Source organism: Oncorhynchus masou, chromosome 31 (genome assembly GCF_036934945.1).
Source record: "Oncorhynchus masou masou isolate Uvic2021 chromosome 31, UVic_Omas_1.1, whole genome shotgun sequence".
Classification (NCBI taxonomy): domain Eukaryota; kingdom Metazoa; phylum Chordata; class Actinopteri; order Salmoniformes; family Salmonidae; genus Oncorhynchus; species Oncorhynchus masou.
Genome location: NC_088242.1, coordinates 85,807,214 through 85,821,668, shown reverse-complemented (window position 1 = coordinate 85,821,668; position 14,455 = coordinate 85,807,214). Strand labels below are relative to the sequence as shown.

Genomic DNA, 14,455 nt, shown 5'->3' with positions numbered 1-14,455 from the left:
TTTTCCTGGGGAAATGTCCAAGAATTAGGGGGACAGAGCAGAAACACCCCCCATCCACAGACCCATTCTGGGTTTTTTTGCCATGAAAGAGGCCTCTGTTGCAGCAGATGGCAACCTGCCCACCACGCCCTGCAGCTGCTGACCCCCCAGCCAAGCAGGTTCCCGCAGTGCTCTGCTAGCAAACCACCCATGCACGGCACACCACACCATGCCACGAGAACACAGGGAGCTGATGCCTGCCCAGGCAGGCACCACACTGCGGAGCATGGTACACAACGCTGCTCTCTTCTCTGCCTTAAGCCACACAGCAGCACCACGCCCTGTCGTCCCGTCTGCGTAGGGTATGTTGAAATACAGACGGTACGATTTTCAATACAATATTTGTTTGTTTTTTTGTGTTTGGGGAGGGGGGTGCTTATAAGTTAACTATCAAAGATGTGCCAAATACATCATCTCCAGCTCAGGGCTCCAGCGATGCATTAGGTTTGCTAGCTAGTAGCTAGCTTGCAAGATCAAGCTTCTTGGTTACAGCAGAGACAATCAGGTCCCTCCTTGATCAAGATCCTTGCTGCCTCATTTTATTTAAAACAAAAATAGTGTGCACTGCTGGCAATACCGTATTCCTTGGTATGGGAAAGGGGATATATATTTAGTTGCACAAGTGAATGGATTCAATCAAAATGTGCCTTCCGCATTTAACCGAACCCCTCTGAATCAGAGAGGTGCGGGGGGCTGCCTTAATCAACGTCCACGTCATCAATGCCCCTGGGAGCAGTTGTTGTGGGGGGGGTTGTTGACTGCCTTGCCGGCTTAGGGATTCGAATGCTCATCAATCGCTAGGCTACTTGCCGCCCGCTAGGCTACCTGGTACAGGAATGATATGAAAATCTGAATACCGCCCAACCCCAGTAGTGATCTTAGCCAGAGGTCAACTTGAGGTGTGCTGAATATTGGCAAATGCAAAATACTTTGCTTTACTTTGAATACAGGAATGACCACATTTGGGCTGAACACCCTTTGTCAATACTGGCAGCAGGGTTGGATTGCACACAGCAGGATTGCTGGCTGGCTCCACTGTAAAACCTCCACTGACTTAGTCCACACCTAGGCTCTCTTGTTTTGGAAGTACCAATTTGCATGTAGTAACTTCCCATGTCTGACAATAAAACAAAAAAACTCCACAGTGATGATACATTAAATCTCATTTTGATGATATAGCACTTCATTATTATTGTTCAAGGACGGCTCATTACAGTTCAGGCAAGGGGTAACTGCCGGCTACCTGAGGCTGTGGGAGCGAGGGCGCATGAACGGTGAGGGTCGCACTTCCTCGTCGGCCACATTCTCCGAGCTGAGGAAGTGCTTGAACAGGAAGTGGAGTTGGTCTTGAGTGGGCTGGTAGGGCAGCTGGTGCAGGCGCTCCTGGGAGGAGGAGGACGACTGGAGAAAAAGAAGTACATATCTTTCAAGGGTTCCATTGGTCTAGGTAAATGCCCACTCAAAAAAATCAACACATTATCCCACTGACATATGTAAGAGAACTGTGTTTGACATATTTTAAAATTCAAAAGCCAACACTTTATCCTGAAAGATGGAGGATAGGTATCATATTTAGGACAAGAAAACTGTTATTTTTTCTTGCGGCTATTGAGGCTGAGCACATTCTTTTTGTTAATCTTTTTATTCGATGAAAAGCACACACTGGCCACTTCTGGCAATCTGTCCAATTTTTCGCCCCGTGAGTCCTGAATAGCAGTGATGTCCCTTTTCTGCCTGCACATAAAGAGGTCACGTAGGACCTCTGACAGGCCTATTGTCCCAGTCTGACCTCGCCGCATGTGCCAGGTTTTACCTCATTAAACTCCCTAAAAGTGGAGGAACACACGGCCTGTTCTCATCTCACCATCTTTCTCCTACAGACCTTAGATTTTTCACATTGTCTCATGTCGTTCTCCTACTCTGTACTTTAGTTTATTAATTAGACCATGTCATGACATTGGCCTGGGGGGTAGGTTTATGACCGTCATAAATACCTCTTCCCCCCTTTTTCCTCTCTCTACACTACTGATGTTACATTTGCAAAGCCCTTGGTTAACAGAGATTCTGGGAACATCAGAAGGTGGGGGGAAATGTACTATATTTTGGTCATCAGACCAACTGAACATATGCGGTGGTACTTAATGAATATGATGTCAGTTCAGTTGTCATCTGAGACATTGTCATCAATGATAAGATGACAAACTCTACAGTGGAAAGTCTACACAGAGTTATCGGATTCACATGGAATTGTTGTTCAATTGTGTGTGTGTGATTTTAGCTTCTAAAATGTGAGATTTGGGTTTTCATAAGAAAGGGCTCTGATCAATCAGTGGCCCGCCCCTGTGAAGGGACATGGGCTATAAAACTTTTCAAACACGCCCTCATCTCCCTTGACGACAATATAACCTCCTGTTCCAAGGACGACGGTCCAAAGTCAGAATGGTTCAGATAATAACTACAGAATGAAGCCAACATCAGCGTGAGCTTTGGTTGCAAATGGTATGAACTTTGAATTCTTATTCACTACAGAAGTGATACCTCCTAGCCGTTGAGTTAGCAACAGTCGCTGCAAACGAGGGTTCGGGAGGAACAGACAGAGTATCCCGTCTACCGCACAACGACGTTACTACAATGTATTAAATTTACCAGCAGAGACATTCTTCAAAGGACACAGGACTCGGTTGGGCAACACGGCCTTCCATCTACCACCAACCTACCGAAGCGCAGCTCGGAGTAAATATTTATTGCATTTACCTTTTCCGAATGGGAAGTAATTTAGAATGCATAAGATACTGTATTTACAATAGCACAGCGTCGCCCTTTGTTCCTCAGTCTTCCCACTCTTTCACTCAAACCCAGCCCCTTTCCTTTTGTGTAACCAGCTGTCATTCTGTTCCGGCGTTAGGGACATTTTCCTTTATGACGTAATTTGTAATCAAGTTATGATTTAATTATATGTATGTGTAATTCTGTGTGATTAGTTAGGTATTTAGTAAATAAATAATTAAACCCAATTTTGTATTGCTAGTTCAACTTGTTAGCTAGGGTTCGTGCAGATAACCAAGAATTTACAACTTTCAGATGAGACTGAATTAAGATGACGATTAATGTTGACTGCTATTGATGTAAAATATTACAAGGTCTTTAAGAGTTTATTCGGAAGATAACAGCTCTATAAATATTATTTTTTGGTGGCCGACTCTCGAGTTAATTACATTTACATGATTAGCTCAATCAGGTAATCTTAATTACAGATAAATTATTTTATAGAATAGCATGTCATATCACTTAATCCGGCATAGCCAAAGACATGACAACCATTTTTTTTAAACAAGCACAAACATAACTTGAAAAAGCCATACATACGAGTAAAATCATGGAGGATAACACAAAGTCTGGGACTTATTTCCAATGTGGTCCTCTTGAGACAAGATGGCTAGATATAGTGTCAAGCAGGATATTTAAAGGGGAAAAGGAACCAAGTTAGTCTGTCAGAAACATGGATGCTGGTGGATTTGTGAGCAGATGAGTTTGTGTTTAGGGTTTGTTGAGATATATGAAGAGCAGAGTCCTAATATCTCATCAGTCACAATAGAGCAGTGGTCCTCCCCTTCCTTGGAGGAGGAGACTCCACTGCTATAGAGCCCCCACACTTTCTCTCTTATAGAATACTTACACAACTTAAACGTATTCTGATGATTATGTTAATGCATTAACAATATTCACAGGGTAAGAAAAATATAAGATGAGGGCATTTGAGTGCGAACCACTAAGACACCAGACCATTGATAACGCCCTTCAAAAGCATCAAATCATATTACGAGCACAAATACAGAACATTAGCCCATCACGTCACACTTAAAATATGCATGTCCTATGGACATTATCCACCGCAAGCTAGGAGTCAAACATGATGGCTCATTCAGACAGATGATGATTCCAGTCAGGATTTGTCCTGTCTGGTCACATGGTCAGTGTACATACATCGTCTCTGTCAGCCTCAGACGTATACTGTATATTATCTTGTTTAATGGTGTGGTGTAACCAGTTTCATATGGCCCCTGTGGGAGTGGAGTGGGGTTAGGTTTAGAGACTTACAGAGACGGTAGAGCTGGGGGGATTGGTTCCGTAGCCGGAAGAGGGGAGGGACGCCAGTGACCATCTTCTGCCTTCCGTTCTGGTGAAAAAAAGACACACGCATTGTTATGTAACCTTTTATATTTACAAATCATATCCCAAACTCCCTTAGAACACATTTTGTCGTCCCCGCACTACAACGCTTTGTGGTGTCTTGTTATTACTTTGTTGTTCATGTAATATACATTGAGGGATTATGTTATGTGTAATCAATATGCACATGTCACAGTGTATCTGGGCTGAGGAAATAAAAGGGGCTTTTATATTTTGGTTTGAGGAAATGTGGTTATCAATTTAAAGATGGTTATGAGAAAAGCATGAAGGACAATAGGATAAGCGAAAGAAGTACCTGTCAGTGCGAGCCATGTGGCGGAGATCACGGCAGCAGGAGATGCAGGAGAGAGATGGTGAACATTTTGAACTGTTACATCTCTCTAGTCTCATGCTAAGACCACCACATGACTGTGATAGTGAGCCACTGACCTGTGACATTTCATTTGACATATGAAGTCTGACACAATTGGCTTATGTGTCAGTCTTAATTTGTCTAGCCCAACACCAATTTAAAGAGCAAAGAAATGTGCATAGCACTTTCATTCTTTCTACTGTAATCACCAGGGATATGGGTCACTGACATTAGAAGGGGCTCTAGTCCAGTGGAGTTCTTTTTCAGCCCATTTCCAGAGACATTGTATAAAACCGTGTATTTTACAATCACATCTGGGTTAAAAAAAATCACATTTCTCTAGATTTGCATAACCAATAAGTTGATGTGCCTTTATTCTAAATCAGAGATGGCTGTTGCCATCAGGAATCTAAGTGTTTACAGGTTGCACTGGAAAATCCAGGGTCGTGAATAAAAGGATGTTGAGTAACTGCGAGCACTCTGCTGGCCAAATGTGGTTTTGAAGAGGATCGGATGAAAGCCTACTTAAAGCAAATCGCTCCAGCTTAAAGGATTGAGCAGTTCTTGGTTAAACTTTACGACAACCGCTATCAAACACATTGTAAAGACATCAACTCACTTCAATCAACAGTCATTGATTTTATATTTATACATCGTTGCACACACACACACAGAGTGAATGGTGTGAATGGTCATGGTGCACCAAAAAAAATGTGTTGAGGGAAGCCAGTCTGGATTTGACGGAACTCCAACCACAACAGAGGCAATACTGACAGAATTACTTAAATTCTTGCATTTCTTTGTTTTGTTGTCCTCCGGTGGCTAGCTAGCCAGCTAAAATTGTCCCTTTCCTAAATGAGCAATGGTTGGAGATAAGAATTTGGACTTGTAGTTTTACTTAATTCTCCATACTGGCCAATGATTATAATGGTAATTCTGAGCCAACGATAAATTCATACGTTGTGCCCCTGGCCTGAGAGGATGGAAGTGCAATATGCACAGTAGCTAGATGTGGAAGGCTAATGTTAACTACAGTGGTGTAAAGTACTTAAGTAAAAATACTTTAAAGTACTACTTAAGTCGTTTTTTTCAGTATCTGTACTTTACTATTTATATTTTTGACAAGTTTTACTTCACTACATTCCTAAAGAAAATGATCAAATTTTTACTCCATACTTTTTCCCCTCACACCTAAAAGTACTTCTTACATTTTGAATGCTAAGCAGGACAGGGAAATGGTCTGATTCACAGACTTATCAAGAGAACATCCCTGGTCATCCCTACTGCTTCTGATCTGACAGATTCACTAAACACAAATGCTTCATTTGTAAATAATATGAGTGTCGGAGTGTGCCCCTTGCTATCTGTAAATAAATAAAAAACAAGAACACTGTGCTGTCTGGAATTTGCAATGATTTATACTTTTACTTTTGATACTTAAGTACATTTTATCAATTACATTTACATTTGATACTTAAGTATATTTATAACCAAATACTTTTAGACTTCTACTCAAGTAGTATTTTACTGGCTGACTTTCACTTGAGTCATTTTCTATTAAGGTATCTTTACTTTTACTCAAGTATAACAATTGAGTACTTTTCCACCACTGGTTAACTAGCTAAAGTTGCCCATGAAAGGAAGTTAGGCTAGCGAGCAAGCATTTTAGCCAGGTAGCCTTGGACAAAAAATAAAAGCATGTACTGTATGACAGGGTCATAGACAGTTTTGTCAACATGAAAGAGAGGAGGATGGCATTGGTGTTTCTCTACAAGTAGGGTGAGATATATATATATATAACACACACATACATCACGGTCACAAGACATATGAACCAACAAGTTATAGAGCAAACGTAATTATCACAACAAATACAGCACCAGTCAAAGGTTTGGACAGACCTACTCATTCAAGGGTTTTCTTTATTTTTTACTCTTTTCTACTTTGTAGACATCAAACCTATAAAATAACACATATGGAATAATTTAGTAACCAAAAGAGTGTTAAACAAATCTAAATATATTTTATATTTGAGATTCTTCAAAGTAGACACCCTTTGCCTTGACAGCTTTGCACACTCTTGGCATTTTCTCAACCAGCTTCATGAGGTAGTCACCTGGAATGCATTTCAATTAACAGGTGTGCCTTGTTAAAAAAGTTAATGTATTTGAGCCAATATGTTATGTTGTGGCAAGCTAGGGGTGGTATACACAAGATAGCCCTATTTGGCAAAAAGACCAAGTCCATATTATGGCAAGAACAAGTCAAATAAACAATGAGAAATGACAGTCCATTATGCCTTTAAGACATGAAGGTCAATGCAGAAAATGTCAAGAACTTTTAAAGTTTCTTCAAGTGCAGTTGCAAAAACCATCAAGCACTGTGATGAAACTGGCTCTCATGAGTGTGTATTCATGGACCGCCACAGGAAAGGAAGACCCAGAGTTACCTCTGCTGCAGAGGATAAGTTCATTAGAGGTACCAGCCTCATCAATTGCAGCCTAAATAAATGCTTCAAGGAGTTCAAGGAGTCTCAATATCAACTATTCAGAGGAGACTGTGTGAATCAGGCCTTCATGGTTAAATTGCTGCAAAGAAACCACTAATACAAAGAAGAGACTTGCTTGGGCCAAGAAACGCAAGCAATGGACATTAGGCCCCTGGAAATCTGTCCTTTGGTGTGATGGTGCTTTTCTGGTGACACTGTCAGTGATTTGTTGAGAATTCAAGGCACACTTAACCAGCATGGCTACCAAGGCATTCTGCAGCAATACGCCATCCCATCTGGTTTGTGCTTAGTGGGACTATAATTTGTTTTTGAACAGGACAATGACCCAAAACACACCTCCCGGCTGTTTAATGGCTATTTGACCAAGGAGAGTGATGAGTGCTCCATCAGATGACCTGGCCTACACAATCACCCGATCACAACCCAAATGAGATGGTATGGGATGAGTTGAACCGCAAAGTGAAGGAAAAGCAGCTAATAAGTGCTCAGCATGTGTGGGAACTCCTTCAAGACTGTTGGAAAAGCATTCCTCATGAAGCTGGTTGAGAGAATGCCAAAAGTGTGCAAAGCTGTCATCAAGGGAAAGGATGGCTACATTGAAGAATCTAAAATATATTTTGATTTTAACACTTTTTTGGTTACTAAATGATTCCATGTGTTATGTCATAGTTGTGATGTCTTCACTATTATTCTACAATGTAGAAAATAGTAAAAAATAAAGAAAAACCCTTGAATGAGGAGGTGTGTCCAAACCTTTGACTGGTACTGTATCTTGTGATATGGCTTTTTTTTCCTGGATTGGCTTCCCCAGTGATTTTACCCACGCACCGCTACGGCACACACACAGCGACATCAATGTGTACTGCTGTATAGACCCACACTGAACCGGAAAACCTCTTGCTGTGAGGTTAGCAGATTGGTTGAAAATTGTTAAAACGCTACTATCCAGAGTGACTTACAGTATAGTTAATGCATTCGTCTTAAGGTTGCTCGGAGAAAATAAAACATATCACAACCATAGTAAGTAAAATGTTCCTCAATAAAGCATCCATCAACAAAGTTAGTGCTAGTCAGAAAAGACAAGCGTGAGTGTTTGTGCAAAAAAAGGCAAGAGTGTTAGTGTTGTGCAGTATACTTCCCTAACTTTAGGGGGAATCTTGTTCCACCATTTGGGTGCCAGGACAGAGAAGAGCATTGAGTGTGACATCCTTTCTAAACCCACATTAAAATGGCAAGAGGGACGCAAGCAAGCAAACGCTGAAGGGGAGGAATTAGAGGAGCCGACTGTTTCGCGACCTCTTGTGCGTGCAACGACACTGGTTGCTCCATCAATAATGAAACGCTTTTCTGTGTTTGATTAACGTAAATGGTTTTCAAGGAACGAGGACCAGGTGCAAGAGTGGTGGAGAAAGACTGGTCTACTACTCTAGAGTAAGTATGATCTGAAGGTAGAGGAAAATGGCCCTTAGAATTCATAAACACCCACACAAATAAACATCCAGAGCTTAAGTGTGGCAGGGTACCAAAATACCTGCGAGCGAATGGGAAGTTGAGGGAGGCACAGGTGGATACATTCCGGGGGCTGTCTAGGGGACTGTTTGCAGCTGAAAAAAAACAAGGGATTATTACCATCATTACATTAAGCTTGGATAACAAGAATAAGTCATTCAAGCTTTGTAGAAAAACCCTTATTTCAAACATTTTGAATAACGATGAAGCAACCTCTAAGGAGGGAGGCACGTCTCAGCTACTCCAAGTAGCTAGACTAAATAAAATCTCACATGGGTCTGGTGTAGGGTGCCAAACAGAGCAGCAGTTATCATCAAAGGCCATTAAATCGAGAGGAGTCTATACGCAGTTGTAAAGTAGAATTTGGTTCGTCTTGGTGACTGGATTGTTTTGTACTCAAGACACAAAAGTTCATTAACATGCGTGCTGTTTGATACCAATTAAACAACTGTAAACTAAATGAATGTTTAATTGTGCCACCTAATAAGATAAGCCTCAACATAATTGAACTTGAAAGAGTGTCTGCACATCTGACATGTAGGCCCTAGTACAGAAATCTATTCATAGGGTGCACCTGCTTGACAACTAGGAGTGATATACACTCCCATTGATTCAAATGCTGAGAGGAACACAAAACCAACCACTTTACTGAAGAGACAACTTTAGACAACTTTTTAACTTTTTTTTCTTCTGCCCAATAAGATTTATTTATCTTCCTTTCTACAATCAGCACAGCATAAATTTACAAAAACTTTTAGGCCCAAACGGTTAGTGTGACAAATCTAAAATATTTATATTTGCAGTAAAGGAGTTGGTTTTTCTGCTATGTCGTAGTAGTACAGCGAACTCTGAAAGATTCAAACGTGTCAATGGGAGGGCATAGGTCTACCTAGTGTAGTGCAGGCCCCAAAAATAATACGTTGGAGTCAAACTTCTGTTCCTGTGATGGTTTATATGCTTCTTACCGGTGTGGACGGAGAGTGGGGAGAGAGGGCATGACAGAGTGGGAGATGGTGTCCCCACGCCAAGACTCTTCCTGTTACTGCTCCGGCAACTGTGAAACACAAAACAGGGACAGAGATGTCAGTCACCAACTACAACAAAACACTTAAGTCAACTATCTTGCAGTGCTTAAAAAACATGTTTTTAGTTCCGCTTTGTAAATAACAATGGGAATAGTTCAAGACACTTTGAGAAAATAAACTTTGACATATGATTAGATCACCTCTGTTATGCAACCTTCAGGCTAACATTGCCAAACCAGGCTGCAAAAACTAAGGATTTGTAGACCAAATCCAGAAGTCATGAACTACTAGCAGGCTGGACAACCTACACAGAAGGGAAGAGCAACACTGAGAGAAAAATATTTTATGGAAAAAAGGAGGACAGAAGCGCCCACGCACATTCTGTCCAGTCTTCAGTACCTGCAGAGAGCCTTACAGACTACTATTACAGATTGCAATAGGACCTAGAGGCACACACCTATTCCTTCGACTGAAACAAACCAGAGGCCAAAGAGCATTTACCCCCAACCAATATCACAACACCTAAATAATTGATGTGACCTACTCAAGGCCTTCATCCATCTACTGTAGTCAGTCAACCATTCTCACAGTCACTGCCATGCTATGCCCCATCAAACAGTGTTGGCATCGTGTTATTGTTGACCTGCTGTGCCCGGAAACCGATGATGACTAGAGACTGAAACTTGTGGGAATTAATTACAGGGCTGGAACACAACAGGACAGATTAATAACACGTTTGTCAAACATGACAAAAAAGTGACACCATAAAAAGGTATTTAAGCACTACAAATATACCAATCTAGGAATAGAGTGGGAAAAAAGAATCAAAAACAGGTTTGTTTCTATTCTGAAAGTGGCAAAGATGCGCTGCTTTTAAAGCATGTGAAAGGCAGCAACCAATACTTGCCATAAGCAACAGGACAAGACATTGTAAAAAAACAAAAGGGGTGCTTGAGTATTTAATAGGTGTAGGGACAGTCGCCTAGGTCCTATGATGATCTTCAAAACTTCAATATAACCAAAAGCAACACAATTGCAAATGGCTTTTGTAAACTGTGAAGCAACAAAATATGAGGGGGGAAACATGCATTTCACTTTGAGTATTGGCCTTGTGTATCGACAGGAGAGACAGACACAGACAGTTTATTATAAAGACTAGGAGGAGTCAAGTGAATCATCTCCTGGATTTGAGCAGAAGTGGGCCAATAAGGGTCAATATAAAGGACATAATATGGTCACATGGTGACCAATAAGGAGTAGATACTAGATCTAGGCTGGTTTGCACAGTATTGGACAACACAAAATGACACGTGAAACAAGAATATGCTTATTCTGCATAGTATCATTGTTTTGAATCTCAGACTGTAGACAGTTTTTTTAAATACCAATTTTGTTCCCTTCTCGTTATAAACAAACCTTATTACAGACTTAAACACCTTTCCATAACTGTACTGGAGAAAACAAATATTCACAATCAGCACATTCACTAAGCACTGATCACGTTTACCTTGCTGCACCCTCTGAAACAAAAACCATCTGGATAAGACAGCGTATGATAACAATATCGAAAACAAATTAATGAGCCAATGACGCGTCAACATCAGCTATTTTTATCAGTTACAATGTAACGAGAAAAGTTGTATTACATTGTTTCCGAAAGTGTGCAATGGACACAATGCAACAAAGTTGCGGTCAATGTGTCCATCTGGGATGGACTTCTGCACCATAGACGTGTTCTTTCAGATACTTGTCTAAGAACGCCAGGAACAAGAAAAAAAGCCTAAAAAAATAACAATACAAACACATAAAAATGTCAACAATTTGTTTCCGTTGAGCTTGGCTAAATAGCTAATATCAACCTACCTTTTTGATCGTTTTAGCATCGCTCCTGATACAAAATGCAACTTGATTGGCACTGCGGTCCGGCAACTTGGATCCGACATATTGGATGTTGTTTAGAACGAAAATAACGCAAATTCCGATCCAAAAGAACAAAGAATTCTAAACGGTAGATACAGGACCCCGGGTAGACCCTCCATCGCTGTGGAAGTCTTTTGTGTTGGAATAGTTAGCCAGTTAGACTTACAGCCTCATTCAACGAACTGATTCATGATCGATGAAGCCAGCTTTCGGTTCCACCGTCGCTTTATTTTGTCTCATATCCAAGTACCTACATCTGTTGGTTAATTGTCCCAAATTAGTGAACATAAACTACTAACACTCTCTTCTGCCAGTACTACATCGTTGGCTGATTTGGCCTACCATTCCCACACAGTAGACTTCTACGACGCTGAAAACGAATTGTTGCGACGATGAGGTAGGTAATCGATGTTGGGCTATACCATAGTCATTCATGCGAAGGGGGGGAAGGGGATAACCTCTTGAAAGCCCCCATTGGCCCTTATGCTACCAAAAGTGGTTCATGCCAATTTCTTCTTCTACTCTGGTATATTGGCAATCACACAATGTAATGTGCATCCCGCCACCTTTATTTATTATTTTATTTTCCCTTTATTTAACCAGGTAAGCTAGTTGAGAACAAGTTGTCATTTACAACTGCGACCTGGCCAAGATAAAGAAAAGCAGTGCGACAGAAACAACAACACAGTCAATAACTTAATATAAAGTCTATATACAGTGTATGCAAATGGCATGAGGTGGTAAGGCAATAAATAGGCCATAGTAGCAAAGTAATTACAATTCAGCAGATTAACACTGGAGTGATAGAGGAGCAGATGATGGTGTGTAAAGTAGTGATACTGGAGTGCAAAAGAGCAGCAAAGTAAATAAAAACAATATGGGGATGAGTTAGGGTGGGCTATTTACAGATGGACTATGTACAGCTGCAGCTATCGGTTAGCTGCTCAGATAGCTGATGTTTAAAGTTAGTGAGGGAAATGTAAACTCCAGCTTTGGCGATTTTTTGCAATTCGTTCCTGTCACTGGCAGCAGAGAACTGGAAGGAAAGGCAGCCAAATGAGGTGTTGGCTTTGGGGATGACCAGTGAGATATAACTGCTTGAGCGCGTGCTACGGGTGGGTGTTGTTATCGTGACCAGTGAGCTGAGATAAGGCGGAGCTTTACCTAGCATAGACTTATGCTTAGACTTGGAGCCAGTGGGTCTGGCGACGAATATGTAGGGAAGGCCAGCCGACTAGAGCATACAGGTCGTAGTAGTGGGCGGTATAAGATGCTTTGGTAACAAAACGGATGGCACTGATAGACTACAACCTACTATGCGGGATGTAAAACAGCATTCCCCAAACAACTGAACAATATACCCAAAAAATAATTAAATGGACTATATCAAACAGCTTTTCTGTAAAAAAAACAAGACATATCTGACTCCTACACAGGCTCAAGTGGAACCTGGGAGGGCGGGTCTTCCGACACCAGTACCATTTGCAAGTCTTCAGTCCCAAAAATGTTCTGCCGCAGCCATAATAATGTCAGGTTCCTTAGACTTCTTTGAGACTTGTGTTGTACAGTTATAACTATGGCAATGAACGCAACAAAATCCATATTTTTAAGACACAGGGTATATTTTGCCTGGCAACAAACATTTACTACAAGCTGTGGTGTATCCACTACCATATCCTCACTAATATCACTTGTTTTCTCAATTATTTTAAATCGCCTCTGCTTAGGAGATTCGATTGACCACTCAAACATTTGCCACCTCAATCTCCTTCACCCTTACAGGGCACTCCAGGAACTCAGGATCATAATCCCTACCACAATTGCAACACTGTCATCCTTCTGCACACTGTTCTTTAGTATAAACTTTGTCTGCACACACTTGAAACATGGCCAAATCCTTTACAATTCTTACACTGCAGTAATTTGGGGACGAAAGCGCTTACGGCGTATATTACATAACCAAGCTTCACATGCATAGGTATTTGCTCTTCATCAAAAACCAACAGGACCGACAGGCTCTTTTATTTTTCTCCATTCACCCAGTGTGTCAGACATCGGGCACCACCCACTCCAGGAATTCTCCTCAGGTATTCAACCTGAACATCTGTCGTCACCCCTGAGATGACTCCTTTAACGGGTGCTCTAGTCCAAAGTTCAAAACACAAAACTTCTGTTGTCTGGATTCTTTTGAGGCCCACTGCAATCTTCCTCTGCTTTTCAGAAATACAATCAAAATAAAACCACTCCTGGTCACTCTGACAGACTCCACTTTTCCAAGCACAAACGTCACCATTTGACACATCAAATAGGCTTCCCACATATGCATCCTTACTCAACAAACACATCCCAACAAGAAGCAATTCATTATCATTCACCCACGTATCCTCCACTCCAACTTTACACCATTTCCCTTTTGTTCCAGTTTTCGATACTACAAATTTGCTCAACCCACTGCTTGAGTCGAACTCACCATCCACTTCCGCCATCTTCATGGTCCCCTCTTCATGCCCATTTTCTCACAACCTCCTTATAAATAAAGTAAAAGGCCCCTTATATTGTGGAGGACCAAAGTAATCCAAATCAAATATATAAATACATGAATATATAAAATTCATAAACAGCCTAATTAAATACCACATACTCAAGATGAAATAAAATAATTAAATAAATACATGCAAATAAATACAAATGTATTGCATCAAATGCATGAATAATTCAATTCAATAACACTTGAATAAAAACATCTATGGAGGTAGGCATGGGCCTATAAGGTTAGGCGAAAACCAATGTGAGACTGTTGCTCTACAATAGGCTTCTTTAATTCATTACAATTAAAACCAATTGCTGCTTCCATTCTTGTGTTGAGCATTAAAACATAAGGATCTCATATTTTTTTAAATTCAAGACGAA

General features: G+C 40.9%; 1 protein-coding gene across 1 annotated transcript in view; it reads right to left on the bottom strand.

Annotated features, from left to right (window-relative positions):
- The window catches only part of LOC135524648 (microtubule-associated serine/threonine-protein kinase 3-like), a 50,587-nt gene that overhangs the window by 25,171 nt on the left and 10,961 nt on the right, over positions 1–14,455 (bottom strand). Inside the window, 4 exon segments of the mRNA XM_064952369.1 lie at positions 1,283–1,440; positions 4,138–4,216; positions 8,623–8,695; positions 9,566–9,654. Of these exon segments, the coding sequence (XP_064808441.1) occupies positions 1,283–1,440; positions 4,138–4,216; positions 8,623–8,695; positions 9,566–9,654 (399 nt within the window).